Source organism: Micromys minutus (assembly GCF_963924665.1).
Source record: "Micromys minutus genome assembly, chromosome: 12".
NCBI classification, from domain to species: Eukaryota; Metazoa; Chordata; class Mammalia; order Rodentia; family Muridae; genus Micromys; species Micromys minutus.
Window position 1 is genome coordinate 50,972,510 of NC_137981.1, and position 17,825 is coordinate 50,990,334.

At 47.7% G+C, this 17,825-nt stretch overlaps 1 protein-coding gene across 1 annotated transcript; it reads right to left on the reverse strand.

Annotated features, from left to right (window-relative positions):
- Positions 1 to 223: 223 nt before the first annotated feature.
- On the reverse strand, positions 224 to 16,899 carry LOC308428354 (tumor necrosis factor receptor superfamily member 10B-like). Its single transcript, XM_080926754.1, has 8 exons — positions 16,641 to 16,899; positions 13,860 to 13,950; positions 11,876 to 11,989; positions 10,177 to 10,285; positions 8,956 to 9,164; positions 7,641 to 7,732; positions 5,790 to 5,865; positions 224 to 4,268 (listed from the first exon to the last, which is right to left on the reverse strand). The coding sequence occupies exons 1-8, from the start codon at positions 16,773 to 16,775 to the stop codon at positions 3,922 to 3,924; spliced, it is 1,173 nt and encodes a 390-aa protein (XP_080782880.1). The 5' UTR covers positions 16,776 to 16,899; the 3' UTR covers positions 224 to 3,921.
- Between the last annotated feature and the right edge of the window lie 926 nt (positions 16,900 to 17,825).

Below are 17,825 nucleotides of genomic sequence, written 5' to 3' on the forward strand. Positions count from 1 at the left end.
AACAGGGTCCGCCTGTTCCAGGCAGGGCAGGAAAACGTCTGCCCCAAGGTGGGGGAGCAGGAAAGAGCTCAGAGCTCTGATATTTTTCTCACTGGACTTAACGATCGAGTCAACAGAGGAAAGCTTTCCCGTTAATGGGCTTGTCTGTATTGGCATCTGCTTTGGCCAGAGAGGCAGCTTCCTCCCCAGGAGCTGGTCACGTTTTCTTTTCCATCAACAGACTTGAGGGTTGCAAGTATTTTGTGAGCATCATCCCGTAGGTTTTCTCAAATCCTTACTTGAGAAGTCGGGGTAGAAAAGAAGTCTTCAGAGGCTGCTACCCCATGAGACGAGGCTGCTGGGGGAGAATGGAATAAACTGCACCCTGCCAGCGTCCTTTGAGGACTGACTACAGGCAGAGCAGACTTGGTGGGTAGCCGCACTGATTCAGTGTTCAGCTTTGTAGGCAGCACCTCAGTACAATGTGAGTTTTCTACTACAGCCTTCCTGCACTCGTTACAGTGGATGTAGGAGGAGGAAGGGTGGGTTCTGTGTTCCTCTGGGGTCCCTTCCCCTGCTTTGGGGTAGCACTGTCTTTATGAGGTGGGGGTAAAACCAGCCCAACAGGAGAAACCCAAAATGAAAAGCACCACCAAGACCACTCGATGTCTCCCCAAAAGAATGAATTTCTAAAAGGAGACCCTGTAGGGTATATGTTTTCATACAGCTGAATGGGGCCTCTATAATTATGTGGCTATAAAGGGTCAACAGTACCAACCACCCCAATGCCTTTCAGGAGAGGACCTGTACCTTCCATGTCTGAGGACGCTGTTCCCTGAGGCTTAGTGCTTCCAGGCTACTGGGTTGCCAGGAATGCTTGGGCTTCAGGGTCCAGATGGCTTTGGACCTTTTCCATCTTGATGCAGGATACCTTCTTCTTTCAAAGGTGACGTCCCACAGGATGTACATGGGAGTATGTGCTTCCTTGGGGGTGGGAGGCTCTCAGCGGAGATTAAACATCAGAAAAGGGCACACTGGAGAAAAGGCCACACAGAGCCAACCTGGTACTGGCCGGGGATAAAGGGAAGGAGAAAAGGGGGTGGGGGCTAAGCAGGAAATGATGGTAGTCTAAAGAGGAATCGGGGCGACTAGAGGATTGATGTGATAACCAGAAGCCCCATGGGATTAATGCTGGTTCATTTGACCCTTCCCATTTCCTTATGATTCATACATCACCACCTTTACCCTTTCTCTAGACTTGCAAGGTGAAGTCCCATGAGGGAGTAAGTCATAAGAGTTCTGGAGTCCCCTGCCCCTGAGAAACCGCTTTAGGGAGGAAATACTGGCTGAGGTCCCAGGACCTGGATAGGTTGCTTAGGCTTGGATTAAAGCAACCCCGGAAACAAATACAACCCTACAGTTATGTGGTACCAGGACCTAGGGGTCTGCTCTTGCCTCTTTGGAAGAAACGGACAGTAGCAGGTCTGATTTTCTGTAGTCTGAGCCACAAACTGCCCAGCCCGCAGCTGCCTATTGGATAAGCTCTCCAGAATTGCTGGCTGGGGAAGTGTGTTGTGTGCTGCCCCCCACTGGCTGGTGTACCCTCCAGCCGCTGGATTCTAAATGGCTTCCAGTGTGAATATGAAAAGCTGGTACCCATGGAAAAGGCAGGCCGCCTCTCTCTCACACCTTTCTTGGAGGAGAGAGGTGTATATCACTTGGGCACTGTAAGTGTTAAGTAGAGGTCTTAAGGAACAGGGTAACTGGGTCTCCCAGGTGATTTTCAGGGCCGAGCAGCCTGGGCATCACTGGTGATGAGAATGGACAGGCCAGTGGGAGAAAGATCTTTGGAGTTGGAGGAAGACCAAGGAGAGCCGTCAAGAACACCATGCCCCACCCAGGCCAGTCCACCGCTCAGGAACCCACCCCACCCTACAGCTGTCGGTGCTGATGTGCACCAGGTGGAGTCCTGTGGACATGGATGACCACCGGTGGGGTAGGGATGGGGGGCTATGAGTGAGCCAGGAGAGGGAGGTGCAAACTGCAGTCCCTTAGTTCATGGGTGCTCTGGATTCCAGGGAGACAGAAGGAGAAACTCCAGTGTGGAACAAGCCTGTGGCACAGTGCTCCCAGGGGTGGGGCAGTGTCTGAAGAACATGCTCCACTGGACTATGTCACATGTCACTCAGTGTTGTTTTAGAGGATGGGGGTAAAAACACAAACAGACAACCCCCCAGGCACCTTTTTATATAAGGTTTCATATTTAATTTGGTCATGAATTCATAATACATGAGTATTTTATATCTAATGACATGTCTTGTACTGTTTTATGTTACCAACATAAAAGAGGGGGTAAGGAAAGGCATCAAGTGTGAGGGTGAAACACCTGCTCTTGGGGCCGGGTCTGTCCAGAGCCCAGCAAACCCTCACGTGCAATCCTGACGTCTGCATGGAGGCATGACACTTACACTCAGGATACTGTAGCTAACACTGGGGAGGATAATACTTAAAAGTGGGGGTCTCCTAGAAACTACATAAATTCCACAGCAACAAGGCAACACAGGATGCCTGGGACCGGCAACCTCTAGGCAACCGTCCTGCTGTGTGTGCTGAGATTCTACAGAAGGCCCTGCCAGGAGGAGTTTAGTGCTCTACATACTGGAGCACAGCCACCCGTGGCTCCAGTTCAAGGGGTTCAGATGCCTCTGTCTGACCTCCAAAAGCACCAGACATGCATACCATGAACATATATGCACATATGTGTATATTCATACACAGCAAAGCAAAAAATAAATAAATAAAAAGATAACAAAATAGATGAACTCCAGAACTTGGAAGGCAGAAAGAAGCAGGCAAATCTCTTGAGTTAGAGGCCATCCTGGTCTACACAGTGAGTTCAAGTTCAGTTAAGGCTATATATTGAGACCCTTGTCTCAAAAAAAAAAAAAAAAATTAATTAAAAAAAAAATAGGAACCCACACAGGACAGAAATCTGTATATACCAGCTCTCCAGAAATCCCTATCACAGTCATTAAATGTAGTTACTTCTAAATTCCAGCTCTAGAAAGGCAGACGCAGGACAATGGTGAGTTTTGGTGTTTGCTCTCACATCTAATGGTCAAGTGCTTACAGGGGATGTGGTCCTCAAAGATCACAGCCCCCCTACACACACACCACACCCCTGTAGCACTTTTTATGCTCCCTTGGTCTCCAAAACAGCAAACTCACTTCAAGTGTGAAATACGGACATTGGGTTCACAATAGACACACGCTCAGTAGGGTGTCCACTAGCACCAGGAGCGAGGGAGAGCTGTGCAGCCCTGCAGTGCTGAGTAGTGGTCTAACAGTAAACAGCAGTGGCCATGCCTGGAAACCAGTGACCTTTTATCTGTTCTCAAGGACAAAAGTTCCCAGCCCTGGGCTGTTTCATTTTCCCTCTGTTACAGAGGGGGTATTCTGTCTCCGGACAAGAGATCTTGGTAGCCCAGTAAAACAAATATGCTAGAATCTGGGACAAGAGCACCTTCACTGTCCCTAGAGTCAGCTCTCAACAAGCTTAGGCAGCATTGGATAATTTACCGACAGCATGCACATTATACGGGAGCTGATGTAAACCGACTGGCCTTGAACTCTTGATCTTCCTGGCTCCATCTCCGAGAGTCAGAATGATGGGCAGGTTCTATCATACCCTACCGATTGTGTCTTGTCCAGGTAGCTAGAGATCTGTTACAACACTTGCCTAGCATCTGTTCAACATGTAGTGAGACAACAATACAGTAATACAATACAATAAACATAGCAAGAAAAATAAAATACATTCTAATAATACTAAAGAGCCTGCAGCAGCGTCTCCTCGTCCTCCTCCTCTACTTTTGAGACAGGATCTCTCTCCATAGCTTTGGCTAACCTGAGTTCGCTATGTAGACCAGACTGGCTTCAAACTCATAGAGATCCTCCTGGCTCTGTCTCCTGAGTAATAACCACACCTGCCTGGGCTGCAGTGTTCTGGTAAATAAACTTCCCGGATTTCACTGCATAGTCTTCAATTTTCTCCCGGGCACATCTCTCTCCCACGTCTTCCAAGGCATCCAGCAGATGGTTAATAGAGGCACTTCGCCCAGTTTGGTGGCGCCACTTCAGCAGCATTTGGTACAAGACATCACATGGGGCCAGTGTTTCAGCCCTGACCACTTGAATTTGGTTGTCTGTGAGGCCCATCTGCCGCATGAATCGGTCCCAGGAGTTAAAGGGCACTTCATTAGAACAATACTCAAAGATCGACTTCAGGGCTGGGTGTCAGAAAACATAGGGGGCAGGTAAGCCACAAGCACTTCACACAGGGTAAAGAATCCTAAGTCAGATCATGAAGCCCAGGGTAGGACCTGACACACTCCCTTGCTGTTCAATGAACACTGGCTGTTAGAACCTCTATGCCCGAACCCAACCAAAAATCTGGGTGCTCAGCTGAATACTCTTGCAGGGGACTGGGGTTCAATTCCCAGCACCTGTGGTTCACAACCATTTCTAACTGTAGTACCAGGAAATCTGATACCATCTTCTGGCTTCTGCAAGACACCAGGCATGCAAGTGGTGCACAGATATACATATGCAGGCAAAATACCTATATATGCAGAGTAAAATTTAGATAAAAGCATTTAAAAATATACCTTAAGAAATTCCTGTTCCGAAAGAGGGCTGCTGGCCCAGTGGGAGATGTTGCAGTGTGTGTGTGTGTGTGTGTGTGTGTGTGTGTGTGTAAGGGAGTAGGGAGTAGTATGCGGCATGAGCCACAGAGGGGAACAGGAGTGAGTGTACAGTATCTCAAGAGAAGTAAGCTGTTTAGGCTGTACTCGGAATGTGGGATGCGTGTGGTTTAAGGCAAGGCTAGCTGCATCCGCAGAAAGAGCAGACAGGCAGAGGACCTTTCTGCGCCAGCTGGCCTCCCTCATTGCTACATCACTGTCACTAGATGTAGGAAAAGAAATGACTGAGAACCTGATCTGTAGCTAAGTCATGAAAGCTCATTTATGGGGTTATGATGACCCAGACGAGACATGTATGAAATATGTCACCCTCCATCCTGAGAAACCAAAGGAGCTAGGATATGAATCCTATGAGCCCCAAGAGTCACACAGACATTTTCTAACAGCCTTATTTAGCCACTAAAAGGAGGGCTAGATGTTTAGCATACTCAGAATCCTGGGCTCAGTCCCAAACATTGCAGCGCTGAGTATGGGGGTGGAAGAGAGAGCCCAGTGGTTAGAAACACACACCGCTCTTGCATAAGACCTAAGTTCTATTCCCAGAGCCTGTGGGAAACTAACTCAAGAACAAACTAAATATGAAAGAAAACAAGTGCCATTTGGTTCAACCCAGCACATACAAAATTCATCAACTCATGTAATCAGTATCTCAACCGTTATTCACGAGATGCTTTCCATTCATTTTACGTGGAGTCTCTGAAATCGGGTCCCGCCATGTCAGGAGCTTCTAGTCTGAGGTTGGTGGGTATTAACACAGGCCAATGCACTATTCCAGGGGCCCTGGCAGGGTAGGGGTGGGGACCACAGGGGAGAAGGGAAGGATAATGGAAGAGTAAAGGACAGAAATATCAGTGAGGTGCTGGGGAGGGTCCCAGAGGAGACAGAAGGGAAGAGAGGGATTTCTGGTCCCCAAGTTCAGTGACAACAGTATAGGCTTGCACCAATCCTTGGTTGTCTTGGCAGAGCTCTCTCTGCCATGTGAATGATAACTGGAATGCTTCTCCTATTCCCTGGCTTCTGTGCTATTGCATCAGACAAAGCACTTACCGTCATCTGGGTCAGTTCCATTTGCTGGAACCAGCAACTTCCTTTCTGTTGGCGAACTCTGAGTTTTGTCAGGTTCCTGTAAGCAAAGAGCAAAGACTTGCCGGTCAGTCAGGAGACCTGGGCCCAGGCCTGATTCTGATTAGGAGACTTAGTCTCTAAGGAGACTGCCCCTCCTAAGGAGACACAGATAAACTTCCTGCCTTAGTTGCTTGAAGGCTCTTGAATGCTGGTGGCCTAGTGTGGCTTACATCTTCAACTCAAGCGTTCTTCGACAAGTGTACACTTGTATAAGCCTCCATCAAAGCAAATGTTTTCCTTTTACTCAAGGGCTTCCTTCTGCCCCTAAGGCTTCTTAACAAGACTCAGTTGGAGACTACAGAGAACAGATTCTTTGCAAAATCCAAGGTCGAGATTTGCTTCAAGGCTCTCAGTATTTTGATCAGTAACAACTCACTTGAAGCTTTCCTATAGCAAAACCAACAGGAAGTGCTAGCCTGATCAAAACTTGTGAGTCGATACAAATGAAAAACAGCAGTGTGTATGTGTGCGACTGTGTGTGTGAGACCCTATATATGTAATTGTGTGTACCTGATTGTGTGTGTGTGCACTCATGACTATGTGTGTCTCTGGCTATGTGTGTATATACTCATGTGTGCACCAAACACCATTTCTGTAACCTTCACTCGGAAACTGTACTTCATGGAATCTTCCTTACAACTGTGGTCAGAAAACTAAACGAACAGCGATAAAGGAAAACTAGCTGGGCAGATGGTATAGGCCTGTAATACCAGCTACTCTGGGGACTGAGGCAGAAGGGCAAAGCTCGAGGCCAGCCTGGGTAACCTAGTGAGACATTGTCTCGATAAAATGTTTTTTTAAAGTGACTGAGAACGTAGCTCAGGAGTGTCTGCCTAGCATGTATGAAGCCCTTAAACAAAACTAAACCCAAGAACTCAGCCCTTGCCATGGTATCTGCTTCATGCCTGTGTGGCCCCGGGTTCTGAGTAGGCGAAATGGGAGAAGAGCTCAGCATGTTCCACAGAGTGGCCTGGTCACCACACTAGGCCATACCCAGCCTGTCCTTTGTCCCCTCATCTCTATTTCCCCGGGGCTAGGAGATCTTATGACGATCACTTTGTCTACAAACCAGCACGTTCACAGTGACAGCTGTCACCAACTTGTCTGTCCATTTTGTGCTCAAAAAAGAATGATGGCCATTCTCCACTGTATGGGGGCTCAGTTTTGATCACTGCAGATCCACCCAAGAGACACAAGTGTGTGGAAATGACTTTGGGAAGGCAACGAGGCCACTAAGGAAGCTCCATCTCCATGCGGCCACCCCAGGCTCACATATCCATGATCTGTTTCCGGCACTATGTGCTCCTGGTACTGTGCCAAGGGGAGGTATCTCCTCCCACCTGACCCCAACCACAGTAGCAGGGCAGAAAAGGCACAGTTGCCACATGGTCTGAGGCCTTGTGGAAGCTGAAAATGGTCATTTGCTTGACAGTGGACCCAGACCCAGGTGCAGTTGATGTACCCTCTTTCCTGGGCTGTGCAGCCCCTTAAACACCCCGCTTCTCAGGGCTGGAGAGATGACTCAGTGGTTGAGAGCACTGGCTGCTCTTCTAGAGGGCCTGGGTTTGATTCCCAGAACCCACATGGCAGTTCTTAATTCCAGTTCTAGGGGATCCAATGGCCTCTTCTAGAATTCATGGTCACCAGACATGCATGTGATGCACAAGACATACATGCAGGCAAAACACTCACATACATATAATTTAAAAGTAAATTTTAAAAAGCCGCAAATCTCAGCAGAGCTACAGCTGAGGCCTTCGCTGCAGGACTGACCATGTTGTGAGGGCCATTTGTCTTGCTTGATGTCTGTTGGTCCAAGAGAGACTTATTCTCAGTGTTCTTGTTTTCACAGTTCTGTTCACAGCCTAGAAGAGAAGGAGGTTCCCACCGCAAGTGGGGAGGAGACGCATCAGCTTTATCTGAGCAGAGGGAGCGAGAGGTTCCAATACTAACTAGGTAAAGAGGAGCCTTTCGTGCTTGGGTCTACCCTCAGGCTGAGAAGGCAGATGGGGAGAAACTGAGTAAACATAAACACACATAGAATTTTTGTCTGGTTCTGCTGTAACCAGAGCTGTCCTCGGCCCTCTCTGGTTCTAACCTCTATCCTCAGTTGGAGAGTTGATGCCTCTTTGTCCTGAAAATGCCCCACCCTCTCAGACTTGTATTGTAGAATATTTGGTCACAATGTGAACCCCAAAATTGTATATTTACTGAAAACACTTGTTTCTAGTGGTGTGGCTCAGCTCTTAGCACACACCTTTAATCCCTCTGGCTAGAATACAGACATGTCCTTAGTATACAGTTTTAATCCCAGACAATGAAGGTAAGGCTAGTCTGTAGAAAGAAGCACCCATGTTTGAAAGTGATGTCTAATTGGGGGGCAGACAAAGCAATGAATCAGAGAAAGATTTGACAGAACAGGATGTGCCCAGCTCTCACAAAGAGAGAAAGGGAAGCTACTTAAGAGAAAGGAATAAAGAAAGAAAGGAGGCAGTTTTACCAGGACAGTTGTACAGAGACAGATTGTAGAGGGAGAACAAGCCAGACATCGGTAAATGAGCCAGAAGAGTAAGAAGACGCCAGGAGATTGCTAGAGTTAGTTTGAGGTCAACCAGAGCAATTCAGGAGAGGCAGAAAGAGAAGCCTGATTGAATCAGTCAATCTGGAGAGGAGTCTGAGCCAGAACAGCTGAGCTGAACCAGCCAGCCAGAGTTCAGAAAGAACTAGAAAGAGTGAGCTTATTCAGCAGCAAGTTTCAGAGGCTGAGTGCATTCTAGGCCTGGAATGGATCATACAGAGGCTAGCAGCTTCCAGGACTAGGCCTAGGTTAGCAGACAGAGGCACTAAGCCTCCAAGATGACAATTATCACCGTTGAATAAAAGATGCCTTAGAGTTAAGAGAATTAGGGAACAGTCACTGAGAGGCACTGGGTTTTTGCTGTTTAGGGGAAGTGGGAGATGGAATATGAATCACAGGAACAAGAAAGAGCTAGGGTGTGGGAGACAGGGAGGACAGTCCTACAGAGAAGAGCAGGCCAGGGAGAGTGAGATTCACTGTCCAGGGGACTCATCCTCAGCCCACACTCACCTGGAAAGGCTCTTTTCACACAGAGCAACACTAGTCTGCATTTTTCAGTCTGACGGACAAGCACAACAATCAGCAGGACCAGCCCTCCTATGACCAAGAGCCATTTAACGAGGTCTGGGTTATGCTGAGATGTCCTAGGGTTTTCGGGGACACACTTCTGGTTTGTCTCCGGGGTACAGGGAATCTTTACATCTTCCCCATCAGAGTAGCTAGGCACACACAAGAAACAAATGATACGATGGTGAGAAGGCTGCTGGCCAGATGCATTAAAAAGCTAGTCACCCGCTCTGCCCAACATCCCTGGGTGTATTAAAGGAGAGACAGGCTCCATATGTCTACACTCCATATTCATCCCTACATCTGGACACACACTGTGCAGACCTTGAGGAAACCCTGCAGGCACAATGGTAGCCCTCCTGCCTTTTGTACAGGGTGTGTGTTGCGCTGTCCTGGCCCCAGGATGACCCTAAATTAGGAAAGGGAAAATATGAAACCCGCGTGGACACCACTGAACCATGTTCCTTTGTTGGCCTTTCCCCCTCAAACCCCTGGCACTGATGGGATAGGCTCCTGAAGCAAGGCTGGCTGAGTTGGCTCAGGTGCCTCTGAGAACCCCAAGGGACACACATACCACAGACCACAGACACACCACAAACCACACACACCACAAACCACACACACCACAGACCACACAGACCACACACACACACACCACAGACCACACACACACACACACACACACACACACACACCACAGACCACAGACACACCACAAACCACACACACCACACACACACACCACAGACCACACACACATCACACAGACACACCACACACACATACACATGTCTTTTGCTTGCTGCCGTACTTTTGTCTTTATAGGCCTCTGGCTGCACAAGAATCCTGAAAGACTGTAAATAAACACAAGCCAGGCTATGGCCTATGCACTCTCATGCTCTGTGTCTACAGATAGTAGACAAATTATCTGTCTACGGGAAAAGCATGGGTGGGGAAAAAACAGGAAGGGGCTGCCGACTGATGGGGAACAGGGATGAGGACAGACCAAGAAATGACAGCAGGCTTAGAAAACCCCAGGGTTTAGGGATATCTTATGGTGTGAGAATTCCAGGGGGTGGGAGGGAAAGAAAAGGATATAAAGAAGGTAAGGATCTTCTGGGGTTCCTCTGAGCTTGTAGGATTTCCAGGGCCCCTGTATCATACTTAGAGGATGGCTGGCAGATCTCAGGGGAGTTTTTATCCTCAAAGGTGCCGGGTTTGCACTGACACTCAGTATTTTTAGTCGTGGTGCATGGTCTTTTCATCACTTTATCTGTAAGGGTTTGACAGAAGAGTTTTCATGTTTACCATGGTAACACTTCCTCATGACACAATTCCGCTTCAGCTCAACTGAACTTAGGAAGTAATATTGAGGACAAGTCTCTGTAATACCACACCCCGGACATGCAGATGATGGCTTCCATGAGTAGCTATGAGTACTCAGGGCCATACAAAAGGAACACAATTCATGACCTTATGCATCTGGTTTGGAAGGAAAGGACAGGTGCAAGAGATGTACCTCTGTGCACCTCTGATGATGTTCAAGCGCCTAGAAATAGGAGGATTAGCAAGCAGAGACTGAGTGCTCACATGACCCTAGAGCCTGCAACAAGAGAGTCTAGCCCAGAACTGGCTACGAACCCAGCCCTAACCCACGCAACCGCTATGGTTTTTGTTACTGATTATGGTGGTCGATCTCAACGGTTAACTTGATAAGGTCTAGAATCATCTGAGAGGCAGGCCAATGGGAATGTCTGTGGGGGTATCTTGATTAAGCCAATTGGGTGAGAAGACTCATACTGTCTAGGTGGCACCATTCCTTGGACTCAGTCCCTGAACTGTACGAAGAGGGGAAACTGAGCCGAGATAGTGAGTTGAGCTGCTTCCGGCTCCTGCCACCTGACTCCCGGCAACAGTGGATGGTACCCTTGAACTGTGAGCAAGTTCAACCCTTTCTTCTGGAAGTGCTTTTTTGTCAGAGTTTTTCCTGACAAGAAATGAAAACAATAAGCCATGACCCAAACACTTCAGCAGGCCTGAGACAGGAAAGATGAATATGTGTTGAGGTTTATGTTCTACAAGGAGTGGTCTTGAAGGCCAGTACTAAGAAAGGAGCTGATGGCTCCTGAGAGTAGGAATACGACATCCCATGCCACCACAACTGGAGAGTGACCACACACGGAGGGGAGACTCGCAGTGGCTCTTTCCCTTCCTAGGCTGGTATTACACCCCATGACCCAACCGTCTGACTTCCACGCATGGAGAATGCAAAGCAGGCTACTACCCGTGGTGACTCAAGGTTTGCTGATGGGTATCAAATCCACTGCAGAGCCCAGCAGACTAGGGCTGGACCCGGAACGGAATTATTCCCTATCCCACATGTGCAGGCCTTACTCCCCGATTCCGCAATTCTGGCTGGAGACCTCTCTGTTCCACTTAGAGCTCTGTGTCTACCCTTCGAGGGCCAGCTCCGATGTTGTGTGCTCCGTGGAGCAGAGTCCCTGTTACAGTCTCTGCACAGCTGGCACTGGGGTGCTTCCTGTTCGCCAAGTGTGCCAAGTTTATAAACCAGTTTGTGGTGAGCGCGGTGACAACTGTCCCGCAGTGCATCTGAGGGTACCAGGAGGGGCCCTCCATAAGGCACACTACCTCGTTCTTAACAGGTTGTCTCAGTGAGTCCCCAAAACACAGCACAAATGAATTCTTCACAACTTTTGTTTTTGTCCCATAAATTAAAGACAGGCAGAGACCGGGAAAGAACCAAGGTCAAGATGGGCTGGAATTGAGGGTCCCGAGTCCACAGCAGTTATGAATCCTACCTCCCCAGACCCCACCTGTGGGGAAGGGCCCCTTTGTTCTGTACCTTCTTTACAGACCCTGCAGGGAAGGCAAGAAGACAGGCGATTGTGAGAGCTGGTGTAGTCTACGCCGTCTATGCAAGGTTTACATCGGCCATCCTCTTCTGACCAGTGGTGGCCTGAGGGTGGAGAGGAAAGCTGGTTAAGGATTCCCAGAGCTGTGGTGAAGACGCATGTTCTAGTTAGACATACTTGTGAAGTGGGGATCACAGCTGAGGGGATTCCCTGCCTCAGATTGGCTGTGGGCATGTCTAGGGAGCATTTTTCTTTTCTTACTCTCTGCTTTTTTTTTTTTTTTTTTTTTTTGGTTTGTTTGTTTGTTTTGTGATCAGGGTCTCACTACATCACCCTAGCTAGCCTAGAACGTATCAGGTAGGCCAGTAGGCAGAAACAATTCAAGGCAAGGCTGGTCTCCACAAGCACACCACAGGCCAGCCAGGGCTAAATATGAGACTCCCATCACCCAGTAAAAAGAAAGAGGATTATGAGTGATATTATAAACTTTGGTACAACAGAGTAGGTAGGGGCTGGAGAGATGGCTCAGCAGTTGGGAGCCCTGACTGCTCTTCCAGAGGTCCTGAGTTCAATTCCCAGCAACCACAAGGTGGCTCCCAACCATCTGTGATGGAATCCGATGCTCTCTTCTGGTGTGTCCTACAGCTACAGTGTACTCATATACATAAATAAACAAATCTTTTTTTTAAAAAAAAAGTAGGTAACTTATAAAAGAGACAAGTTTCTGTTTATGCAGACTATAGAAATCACCTCAAGATGAAGCAATCTGGTACCCACTCTATTTCCCTGCACCACTGCCAAGCACTCCTGGTACTTTAGGCCTACATCCCTATAAGGCCTCCACTGATTGGAGTAGGAGATAGTGTTCCTTGTGACAGAGTCTGTACAACAAAGGAAGAGATGGTGTCCTTGTCTGTCCTCTGTGTATGCCTGCACCACTCAGCAGAACTGGACTGTCCTCAGGACAGGTGGCTCCAGCAGAGTCACGTGCATGGGAACTGTGTTCTTAGCACCTGCCACCTGTTCCTTTCATTCCTGGAAGGAGGCTGAAGCCATGGCCCAAAGGAAGGGAGGCAGCTCCTTCAGAAGGCCAAGGAGCAGCATATCTCTGCAGTGGTGCCCAGAACCCACAAGGCATCTTACAATGATCTGTAACTCCAGTTCCAGGGGACCAGTTCTGACACCCTCACACATGCAGGCAAAGCACCAATATACAGGAAAGATAAAAATAAATCATTAAAAATTATGGAAACAACAACAAACCAATACATAGCTCTGGCCCATAATTAACCCTAAACGTCATATCAAAGATGGATGTGGGGGGGGTCACTAGATCCCGTCTGTTTCCAATATGTCCTTGATGGGCAAATCCTCTTGTCAATTTCAGTATCAATCAATGTCATGGTGTTTATACCCTTTTATCCATACATCTTTACCTGCAATGTTCAGGAAATGAGTCACTGAGTCACTGAGTTATTGGTCTGGCTCCCCTACACTAGCAATACTAATCCTCACGGAGACTCCTCTCAGATGTCCTCTTGTTGCCCTGAGTCATGGAGTTCCTGCAGAATTCACACGATGCAAATGGTGAACGGTAGCTGGCTAGCAGAGCTGGGTCCTGCGGCTCAATGGTCATGTGCCTGCCTAGCATGACTGAGGCCCTAGGTTGGATCCAGCACAAAATTAAAAACATAAAAATACATAAAAATTGTAAAAAGGAAGGAACTGGATAGCTATGTATAAAATAAGAACCTGGACCCTTACCTGATACTGTGCACAAAAACTAATTCTAAATACCTGCATGGAAACATACCAAAATAGAAAGCACGCAGGCAAAACACTGTGAAGATAAATCTTCATGGCCTTGGGTTTAGAAGATGATGAATAAGTATATCAGAAAATAAATGGGAACTGCAAGACCGTGGAGCCGGGGGTGGGAACTGGGGACAGAGACTGGTCATCGCTCGAATGTACCTGCCAGACAGGGTTCTGGCGGGCTCTGGTCTCTCCGTGGGTTAGCTGAGAGGTCATGGACTGATATAGCCATCACTGGAGCAAAGCAGCTCTGTGGAAACAAAACAGGAACTGCCTTAAGTGGCTTTCGGGTCTCACCATCACAAGGCCACCTCACAGTCCCTTCCCTCCAGCTTCTAAGAGGACATGACCCGAGTTTCTGTCTGTTCACGCTCCTCTTCCACAGCTGCCCAAGTAACGGATGCTTAACTCCTCCTGTCTTTTAGTCTTTCCTGTTTAAAAACACAAGTTTGTATATACACACATAGTACACACAGTGTAAAACTAGAGGAAAGTCTTTAAGACTATGTTTTCTCAACTAGGAACAACATGCACCCTCTGACATATTGTCTTCTTTCCTGTGTGACTAGTTAGTCATCTGTGTGACTATTTCTGCCCCTCTCCGACCCCCAGTTGTTTTAGGATGCAGTGAAGACTTAAGAAGATGGCTCAGTGGAAAATGCACTTGCCACACAATCGCAAGGACCTGAGTTCGGATTCCCAAAACCCAACATAAAGCCAGACACAAGGCACACCTCTGAAATTCCAGGACTCCTGTGGTTGAATGGGAGGTAGAGAGGAAGAATTCCTAGAAGCTCATGGGACAGCAGCACACTCAGTGAAGGCGAGAACTGAGGCCTGAAGATGGCCTCTGATCTCCAGACACATTCTGTGACACGGCACTTAGACGACGTCACAAAGTGTTGTGACGGCTATTCTCGGGAAGGAACTACAATCCAGTAATGGAGGGCACACCTGCGACCAGGATCTTGAGGCAGGAAGACTTGGGACGACACCTTGCTTTGGATGTATATCCTGTGCCGTTGTATGTTGGAAGTATGTGATCTGTCTTTTTGGTTTTTATTTTACAGGAAATTACAGTTAAAAGATTGCATGAATCTCAGAAGACACTTTGGACTTTCAAGCACTGTTCACACTGTGGTAGACTATGGAGACTTTAAAGTTGGGATAAAAGCATTTTGCATTATGTTATGACTACAAGCCTATGTAGTATAGGAGTATAATGTAGTGGTTAGAATAGGTATGGCCCCCACAGACTCATGTGTTTGAATACTTCACCCAAGGGGAATGACACTATTAGAAGTGGCCTTATTGGAGGAGGTGTGCCCTCGTTGGAGAAAGTGTGTCACTGTGGGGCAGAATTTGAAGTCTCCTGTGCTCAAACTACACTCAGTGAGGTACACAGTCTCCTTGCTGCTTGCAGATCAGTATGTAGAAATCTTGGCTCCTCCAGCACCAGGTCTGCCTGCATGCTGCCCTGTTTCCCACCATAACGATAATGGGTTAAACCTCTGAAACTGTAAGCCAGACCTAACTAAACATTTTCTTTCTAAGAGTTGCTCATGGTCATGGTGTTTCTTCACAGCAATGAAACCCTAACTAAGATAAGTGGGAACAAACAAAGATATTTTTTTTTACATGCATTCATGTATACATTAGGTAAAACTAACACCTTAATCACTTTAAACAAAATGGCCGGCACTGCTGTGTTCACACTGTCATGTAACCAAAGTCCAGAATTATTTTCATTTTAAAACTAAGTCCCTACCCATTAAATAACACACTGCTCACTCCTTCGCCCATATCCATGTTAGCAACTACTATTTTAGTTATTTCTTTTCTTTTTTCCTTCTCTTTCTTTTTTCTTTCTTTCTTTTTTTTGGGGGGGGTGGTGGGTCATATACAGGGCAGCCTGGCACTTAGTGAACATCCTAACTTCAGTTTCTTCTTTCATTCTATTTACTGTTGTTTTCAGACATAGGCTTACTCCACCTCAACAATGAAGTATTAAAACAGAAGGTGAGCACTGTATCCAGCCTGGTGGGACAGAGTCTATAATAATATGCATACAATGTAATATAATATAAGAAAACAGTGTCTTCTAAAGAGATATTTGTGTGCCTATTAGACAATAACAATGGACTCCAAGAAACTGGAATTCCCCTCAATAATCTCATGCTGGCAGAAGGGTCAAAGGCCAGATTCTAGGCCTCTTCGAGGCCCTTTAACTCTTTTTAAGCCCAATAAGTTGCAGCGTCCAAGAAACCGCAAGAGAATCAGTGATGTGTCCATGGAAACGAGCCAGAACTTTCTGGTTAGATAAAGCTATCAATAGGCAAGGCTTCTTCTACTGCCTGGAAGGGAGTAGCGGGTGTCCAGCAGCTAGACAAGGTCCCTCTTCCCCTACCCCTAACACACACACACACACACACACACACACACACACACACACGGGGGGGGGGGTGGCGTGCGCCCTGCTTCTCATTTCTCTCTGTTCTGAAGGTTCTGCAGGGTAACCGGATCCTTCCCCCGCCCACTGTCCCCTCTTCCTTCCCGTGCTCCGCTTTGCCCCAGGTTTGGTGTCCCAGTGCGTTCTGCTGGGCCAGCAGCTTCCCCCAACCCCAACCCAACGTCAAGGCTGCCCTTCCTCCATCTTCGGGTCCTCTCACCTACGATCGGGTCCTTTTCCTACCAGGGCGCCACCTCGTCACATCCTCCCAGTCTAGAGTGTTCCGCCCACCTCTCCCTCCCCTCCCATCCGTTCTCACCCCTGCTTTTGGGTCCTCTCCACCCCCACCCTACCTTCGGACTTTCTACGTTTCCGGTAGAACGAGGTCCACCGCGGAGTTTCTCCACACAGTAGGACCTTCCCCACCCCACCGCGTGCCGCACCGGCCTCGCAGGACACTTCCTCCCGCCATTCGCGAGCACCGCGCTCACCAGTAGCAGAATCACTTGTAACAACTCCCTGGGGATCCAAGTTCCAGGTCTGCTCTTCGGGCGTGGCCCGGGGCCTAGGACGTGATCTGACCAGACGACAGAGGTTGTACGGAGACTGGGTCCTGAAGGCTTCATGGAGTTGGCTCACACGAAACCCCGCGGCTTCAGCTCTCAAAAATCCACGAAGGATGTGCTGTCTGCTCACTTTCAGAAAAGTTTCGCGGATGCTCGAAACTTTTCCGCGACTGAAACTTTGCCGCGACTGAGTACTCTCGTGACACCTCTGCTCGCGCTCCTGGGCAGGATAAAGTAAGTTCCTGTTGGCACTGCCCACTGGGGAGGCGCTTAATTACGTGAGTCCAACCTCTTCCCCTACTTTGAAAACTTGGGAGCAGTCAAGAGACAAAATCTGAACAAGTTAAAAAAAAAATCAACAATTTTATTATAGTTTTCAAGTAGTGGATGGATATGCTCAGGCTTAAAAAACAAAACAAAAACCTCGAACTGGAGAGATGGCTTAGTGGTTAAGAGCGCTGACTGCTCTTCCTGAGGTCCTAAGTTTAATTCCCAGAAACCACAAGGTGGCTCACAACCATCTGTAATGAAATCTGATGCTCTGAAGTCTGGTGTGTCTGAAGCCAGCTACAGTGTAGTAATATATAAATTAAATAAATATTAAAAAAACAAAACAAAACCAAGCTCGGGCTGAAGAGATGGCTCAGTGGTTAAGAGCACTTCAGTGCTATTCCAGAGGTCCTGAGTTCAATTCCCAGCAACCACATGGCAGCTCACACAACCATCTATCTGTAATAGAACCCGATGCCCTCTTCTGGTGTGTCTGTTACTTATATAATAAATAAATAAAACTCATAATACTCAAAAGACTGCCTGTCCCTTCATACTTTGACTAATATGATATTTACCCTAGTAACAGAAGATAAATCTGTGCAACCTTTGAGTTTCAGCTTGTGTCCCTAGAGCAGCTGACTTAAAGGTGGCTGCTGTGGTGAGTATTCCTCCTCCTCCTCCCCTTCCTCCTTCTCCCCTTCCCAGTCTTCTGTCTGTCTCCTACATCTCTCCTTCTCTTCTTCTTCTTGAACTTGTTTTTGTTACAGTTTTATGCTACCAGGCGGTATCTGGGAACCTGGAAAAGGAAATGTATAGAATAGATGGCCTCATCCTAGC